General features: G+C 45.6%; 1 protein-coding gene across 1 annotated transcript; it reads left to right on the forward strand.

Annotated features, from left to right (window-relative positions):
• On the forward strand, window positions 1-7,657 carry LOC100649453 (L-lactate dehydrogenase A-like 6A). The gene is made up of 6 exons (XM_003396721.3): window positions 1-200; window positions 4,022-4,139; window positions 4,234-4,407; window positions 4,501-4,674; window positions 4,751-4,992; window positions 5,066-7,657. The coding sequence occupies exons 1-6, from the start codon at window positions 39-41 to the stop codon at window positions 5,240-5,242; spliced, it is 1,047 nt and encodes a 348-aa protein (XP_003396769.2). The 5' UTR covers window positions 1-38; the 3' UTR covers window positions 5,243-7,657.
• Window positions 7,658-8,034: the final 377 nt, after the last annotated feature.

An 8,034-nucleotide genomic window follows, 5' to 3' on the forward strand; every position in this document is an offset into this window, starting at 1 on the left:
ATGTTACACCTGAGTCCTGAGTATCAGGTTCATTGACGATGGCCGTACCCAAGAAGAAGTTACTCGATACCGTCTGGAACACCACGACGTTTTTGCTCACCAAGCAGCCGGAAGATTTCGTGGAGTGTCATCGCGTTAAAATCGTTATCGTCGGCAGCGGTTACACTGGTGTCGCCGTTGGAATCGCGATTCTCTTCAAGGTTCGTCGAATATTTTGTATCTCTAACCTATCTCAATTTCCCTCTGACTTAATTTATTCGTGCAGCTTCATATATTTAAATTATGAATCTAAGCGAATAAATTTCCTATTGCTTCATAAAAATATGAAAATTTTATAAATGGAAATCATGGTCTTCGGACATTAAACATATGGTAAAAAAAATTAATGCAATTCGAGAGAAATTGGTGAGCAAGCAACGAGTAAAACATGAAAAGGATTAAGAAAAGAAGAAATCAAGCGGTTGTTCAAACACTCGAAAAGACGTTGCGACGATAAAAAGCATGATCGTCTATAAACAACATTCAAGCCCTCGCCAGTCCACTAGCGCGCGTGATTCGTGTTTGCCCAAGGAGAATCATCGTTGCGGTAGCAAACCTACTAGATCTATATATTCTAGTGGTCGACAAAGGGCAAGGAGTCGGAGAAATACCTGGATACGCGTGTGCGCTCGTGTACGTGCATTCAAGCGAGGGACGAAGGCTGAATGTGGGCTCGTTAGTGTGCCGGGATCAAATGGGATATTATGCAAATGATCCACGAAAGACCAGAAGAGGGAATTCGGCGACAAGAAAAGGCAGTGAGATTGGAACTTAAAAGCAGCGAGAACGAAGAAAGAATGAGGGAGGACGAGGAACGTGCTTCCCTTTGCTCGTTATCGGATCGTAACGCGAGCATTTACACGTCGGACGCCCCCGCAGGATCGTCGCGGCGCTGATTTATTCTAGTCGCCAGAGGAAGAGAGCTGAAATCCATACCCGTCTACGAGGACATCCAATCCTTATCGCGTTCGCTGATCCAAGGGCCTCGTTTCTTCGTGCGTGCGCGGGTGGAGACCTTTACCTCCGCTTGTCCACGGAAGCGGTGGTTTAAACGAAATTGGAAAATCCTCCCTCTTTGTCGATGCAAGGTCGAACGAATGACGCTGTCATTACGAATCGTTTCACTGTTCCCTAGAGTGTAACGTTTCATATTCTTCTCGTATAACTAACGAGGGTGAGTCAGGTGGTTAACCCATTAAGAGCCAGCGTTGCGTTAACGCAACCTTTTCATTTACAATTTTACCTTCAGTCGATTCACATTATTGAATTTTACTTTTATGTGATTATGAGATGGAATTTGTACGACTTTACGTCACGTTTCTGCAATTCATATTGCGTTACTGTTCGGTCCTTGGCTCCTCGACGGATCAATGATTAATCGAACGATTGACCCGGACTAAACATACATCATTGCGTGTGATGACTGCACGGACGTCGTTAGGTGAGAGAAAGCCCTGGGTAAAACGGGGTGAATCGTGAAAGGAGTGGCAGTCTGGTAATCGGAACGCTAGCATATTCCGGTAGGAGATAATGAACGTGGGCGACTAATTCCAGGTTTCGGTTTCCGTGGATCGTTACGAGGGCAAACAATGAAGGCCGCGCACGGTGAATGTCAGGGGCGGATCTGAATGTCGTTATATACCGCTCGTAGAGTAACAACGTTATACACGTTTACAATGTCCCTAATAGTGACCACGCTGTTCCCGTTTCCTACTATTCCAGTCTGTCATCAAGATCTATAATGATAGTTGCCGGGACGGGCACTCCTTTGGACGCTGCATTATAATTTTCCTTATGAAACCAAGTAATAAACGTTACTCGAAGATATTCTTAAGTGCCATCGAACTCATTAACGTCACCAGAAATGTTTGATACCACGGCAACGATGAACGAGGTGAATGGATCGAAGGGTAATATCGTATAACAAAGAAAATGATGAAGGAGAAGCAAGGAAAGCAAAGTGAGAAGGAATAAGAAGAAGTGGAGACAGTGAATCGTGCGGTTGTTCCGTCGGTCCTGACTTGGCAGATCGCATCAACGAGATGATCGCGAGGTACCAGCGTTCCAGTACCATCTCCACGACTTACTGTCCACCTTACGAGCCCGCTACGCCCAACTCGCTCGGTAGTGCTTGCATAAGACGTTCATCTTCTTCTTGTTCTCGTCGCTTCCCGACCCGTTGTTACGTGTCATGTCCGTCGGGTCGCATTAAATCGTACAAACCATCTCACGGGTCGGTACTGATGGTGAAAAGCTTCCTGCTCGTGAAGCTATATTTCATTTCGAGTTACAGTTGTTACGATTCGGAGATTGAAAGAAAGTAAGTGAAGTATATACATAGTTCGATTATTCGCATATAATCGTAAGTTTAAATGGCAATGTTTACGAGTGGACTATATCGGCTAGAAAATAGATTGCATAATAAAATTAATTCAGCGGAAGCATAATAAAACCTGACCTGATGACGGATCGAGTGTCACACCTTCGGTACCCTGCGACCTGTGATCAGCTGCGCTTCTCTGAAGCGGAATCGACGAGGGTAGCCAAGAGTGAAGCGCTGACTGGCCTAGGTAACTAGAACCGCATGAGAGACTGCACGAGAAGTACGAAAGGATCGGCGATCGGTTTTACTCGATCGAATGCAAATTACACGACGCAGGTCGTTTCACCGGAATCGTTAATGCGTTCGTAGCGATCCTCGTCTCGTTTGCCTCGTACGTTCGCTCCCTCTCGCGCTGTTGTCCACGGTCATGCGTCATTAAAAATCTCGTTACAAAACACACACGGCGGAGGAGGGTTTTTGTGAGTTAATTACCGCTCAATATCGTCGCACGATACGTGTGGGTATTACACGAGGGATAGGAAGAGGAAAAGGAGAAAGGAGAAAAAAGAGGAGGAAAGAAGGCATAAGGGAGGAACACCGACGAGCTGGTGAGGAAACTTCATCAGCTGCGATATTATGTATGCTGCGGAAGTCATGCTTGATGAAGTATGGTGATTAAGCGGTGTACAATAACAGATTGGAAGCACAAGGGCGTAACGTAATATATTAAGAAGCCGTTTCTGTTGGTAGCCGCGGGTTTGTCTTAACGTGTGAAAGCACCATCTGTCAGAGAAAAATGTGTCCATCTGCTGGCGCGGAAACGAAAGCGGACGAAGCGTGCACCGCGGTATACGGTTCGGCTATTTGCTACGAAAACATGTGCTCGTCCCACACCGATACCCTATTATTCAACCGGACGAATTAGACCGTGATTAAGAGAAATTACCAAGTTAAAAACGCGCAGCGATTGATGCCCGAGGTGTCGCTGAAAAAATTTCTACACGAAATTATAGACGTTAGACGATAGAGGAACATCAATTACCAAGAGGAAACGAGATTTTGACAAATACGTAATCGCCCCGGGGAACGTTCCTGATGCGCGATCAATTATTTCAGCCGCGTTCCTTCGACGTTCGAAGCATCTAATAGCTCTTTCTTTGGACGAAGAATCGGTGCAATAGAAGAATTATCACAATACGAGGAGGAAGCTTAACGGGAGCTTTCTTTACTATTCATCCAGCCAGACCGACGAATATCGCTCGATCAAGACGTTCCGAGCAAAAACTAGCGATGCAATCTACTAAACGCCAAAGATAATTACCAGGACAAACGTGAAAAATCTCAAATTCCATCAAATTCGTGTTACGTAACATCAGCAAAAGGGAAGACTGGTGATCGAGCGAACGCCGACAAAGTGGTCCTCTCCTCTCACGGAATAGTCCGGTCTCGCTCGAACGAAGAGATGATCAGACCCTAACGATCCTTCGCATTAAGGGATCGCTCGAATGGCGCGATCGATCGCGCGCGCGACCACGTACTCTTAATGCGATTCCCGGGGGTCTTGATTGCGTAACGATTTCGAGTGCGTAATAACTCCCGGCCGTCGGCTAGTTCCTGTTAATTACTCTTTATAATCCCCGGTTCTGTTGCTCGTTGCAGCGTCTCGCCTCGGAGGTGGTGTTCATAGACGCGGACGAGGAATTGGCGAAAGCAGAGGCGGAAGACATCAGCCACGCGGCGGCGTTCCTCGGCAACCCGAAGATCGTCGGTACCAAAGGTGAAAATAAATTTCATCTTTCAGCCGTTTTTGTGTCCGAGAGATTGTTAATAAAGAAAATCGCGATGATTTATCAACCGTGGGACCATCGCAGATTATTCCATGGCTAGGGATGCGACGGTCTGCGTGATCACCGTGGGGGATAGAGCTACGAGCGACGATGACGAAGGCACTTTGATGGACCAGAATTTGAATATTTTTAAAGATGTTATCCCGAAAGTCTGCAAGTATGCACCAAACAGCATACTTTTAATCGTGACGGCGCCAGGTATAAGTTATCAGGCTTCGTAGTTGTACTTTACATTTTTTAATATCAATGCATGTATATGGGGTGGTATAACGACGTTACATCGTGTTTTAGTGGACATACTGTCATATGCAGCGATGAAGCTCTCAGGCTTCCCACCGCACCGTGTGATGGGGTTGGGGACATTTTTGGACAGCTGTAGGTTTCAGTACTTCATCGCGCAGAAGCTTGGAATTTCGGCAAACTCGGTGCAGGCCTCTATAATTTGTGAAAACGGACCCACGTCTGGTAATAAGCGTACCGTATTCTATTACTGTTACATTTAATCATTTCTGAAAGTGCGTTAAACGTTGACACCGAACAGTACCCATCTGGTCCGCCGTGACAGTCATGGGCATTAAACTGAAAGACATCAACAGAGATATCGGTACTAAATCGGATCCAGAATCGTGGGGTGAACTACATACAAAAGTAATCGAATCCGATAAAGATCTTATCACAAGGAAAGGATATCGCTGTTGGGGTACTGGTATTTGTGCTGCGGAAGTCGTAGATGCCATCGTGCGAAATACTTGTATTTGCATGACGGTATCTACCTACTTAAAGGTAACGATTTAATTCTTCTTCTACTTTCTTCTTCCGTTTTAACGCGTGATAGTTAGTTATCAATCTTTTCCAGGGTTGTCGACACGGTCTGGAGAAAGATGTCTACATGTCACTGCCCTGTATAGTCGGCAGAAATGGCATACAAACGCTTCTTCGTCATCCGTACACGCCGGAGGAGCAAGAACTTACGGAGGCCTCGTGCAGAGCCATTTACGAGACTCAAAAATCAATTCTTCATACTTTGGAGTGAATCTTTACGATCTCACCAAGTACAAACGTTTTTATCACTTTCGTCGACTCGTGCATTCGTTGGGAAGTCCATAATTCTAAATGTTCACTCGTGACGTAAAAGAACAATGTTGTATTGATTAAATCACACAAAAAGCAGCAGCGAGATGAGATTTCGGTGGCAGAATTCATGCTTAAGAAACACGGCCAGTTTGTTTTACAAACCGAATTTCTTTTCTTTTTCTTCGGTAACCGATGAATAGGGGAGGCGCTATAAATTGCACGCGCACGCCACTCGGCCGATTTCGGCCAATTTGCCAAGATTAATGTAGACCAGGGATAATTAATTGGCGGACGTACGAAGCGGTTAACCGTCCCGCCACCGGCGACCGGTCGTGATAAAACGATCGCTATTACAAACACAAAGAACGCCAGTTTCGAAGACGCGATGGTCAACGATACGGCAATCTGTTATAAAATTCGCTTTCGCCGATACCGGCCTTTTGTCTTTGTCAGCAGCGGCATTAGTCAACAAGTTCTCGCGTCGACGCTCCTCGACACAACCGTCGAACCTCACAATTCGATAAAGTCATTTCCAGAGGGATAAAGATACCCGTGTACAATAACGAATCCGACAACGGTTCCTACTTACGCTACGGACTTCCAGAAGAAGAAATTTATTCATGGAATTCAGCGAAGCATCGTTGTCGCCGGTATAAGCTTCGTACGAAATAATCGACGGTGATTCATTACCTCGATTACAGAGTCGAAATTTCATCGTGCAAGCCGGCCAACTCTGGTGGAAAAAGCGCGTGAAACAGAGACGCGATCGTGGCAATGCCGATGCCTGCTGCTTTTAATGGCCGTTCATCCTCTTTCTGGATTCATATTCTCGAAATGAGCAAGGAACCGTATAGCGAGGAGAGGCTTATAATGTAAACACGGCTCGTTGTCGTCGCGACGACCAACCACCAGCAAATTCTTCGTCGTTCTCTCGCAACAGGAGCACGGGGACACACCGGTGATTCATTATACATGCTAACGAATGTGCGTTACGAGAGAGAGGAAAAGAGAGGCTACGAGGGGTTTCCTGCGGCTGGAAGCCACACCAATAACGACGGGGAGTACGGCAACGTCTTCATCTCCGACGCACCGGCTTCTTCTCAGGCGAAGCCGTTTTTCTGTATTATCTCGATGACGAGTCTCGAGCACGTAATTTATATCGCGAACCTAATAACACGATTCTGTTCCTCCATGTTTCCCCTTGTCAACATCAAGTCGTCTATTTCCCTACCTTTCGTCTACCATCGCTGATCATCGTTATTATTCAGTTTCTTGTTCGAAGTGTATAAAAATGAAACAAATATCGAATATATTCCTCTATAAACTTTCCAATCAGCAACGTTTGGGAAGTAATTTGGCGAGGAAAATTCATAATCGTCTCAGTGTCGGAATACGAGCGAAAAAGAAGGAGGATCCCGAGGACATCGTTCACCAGCGAAACACCGCGGTAGGTACTACTAATTACTGTACTTTTTATTTCGCTCCGACATAATGCCCCGCCGGTTCGAGCAGCGGGTTCGGTTCACCATGAGCGGAGGTGGCCCGGCCGCCGCGTCACAAGGAGAAAAAGGAACACGTGTAGGAGTAAAAAGGAAGAACGAACGGAGAGTGGCCAGAGGCCGATGGAACACTGTCTGGCTCCCCTCTTGTAGTGCAATATCCGATGCGTTCGGATCATTTATGCAGCGACCACGACACGTATGCAAGCACGGCAGATCTTAAAGCATTCGGTCGACGTCGTAAAACCGCAGCGGTACACGACGGAACGTGGGGGCCAGGTCGGTCCTTGATTGAGTTACGATTTAATTAGTCCGTGCGGCCAATCAGTAATTAAGATATCCGCTAATCAACGGACCCAAGAGCACCTCCGATCTCTTCACCCCTGACGTGCATTAGCAGAGGGAATTTTTCTCTGCTCCCTTCCCCTCTCGATGCGTATTTCCATCTTCGTTCTTCTTCTGCTTTCTTCTCACACTTTTTACTACCTTATCCTTCCTGGTTCCCGGTCCATTGCCAAACCTGTGAATCAATCGACCGGACAGTTCGGCCGCCCGCAGGATTCTACGCGCGTGACTAATCTCCTCGTAAAAACAAGGGACCTAAATCGATAGCTAAACAAAAAGTTGATAGCTTCGAGAAATAGTAAAGAAAATTTGGTTCTTGCTGAGAACTTAGGCCTTTGATGTTTAGTTCGTTTATGTTCTGAATACATTTTCTGAGAACTATGATACCTATGATATGATGAGTTTTGTTTCTTTTGAGACAAGTATGTTGGTGTATTGAAGGCTCTGCAGTAATAAGGCGCGTTGATTCGACTGTTCAAGAAAATCAATTATGTCACGCGTCTATTACCTGACATTTATGCAAAATAAATAAAGATATATGCGTACGTGAATATCTAAAAATATAGCACTTAACATAACCACTTCCTTCGCATCCAATCAAATGTCACGGGCCAAGTTTTGCTCGGATTTGTGGATAAGATATGTCACGTCTCGGTGAAAAACACGCAAGATATCTCGTCCAAGCCATCGCGAGGTTTCTCGTTCATAAACGTGAAAGGATTAATGGATAGGCTAGGCTAGCTAACGATACAGAAGCATAGCGTATGCTAATACATATAAGATTAATTTACTGTCAATGGAGAAGAATATAAGATGGTTAGGTTCCAATACCCAGTTAAGGTTTAACGAACGGGGACTCTATTACTCTGAAATAGATGTCATTTTAAACAAAGTAGGATGCGTCCAG

This window comes from Bombus terrestris, chromosome 7, assembly GCF_910591885.1.
Source record: "Bombus terrestris chromosome 7, iyBomTerr1.2, whole genome shotgun sequence".
NCBI classification, from domain to species: Eukaryota; Metazoa; Arthropoda; class Insecta; order Hymenoptera; family Apidae; genus Bombus; species Bombus terrestris.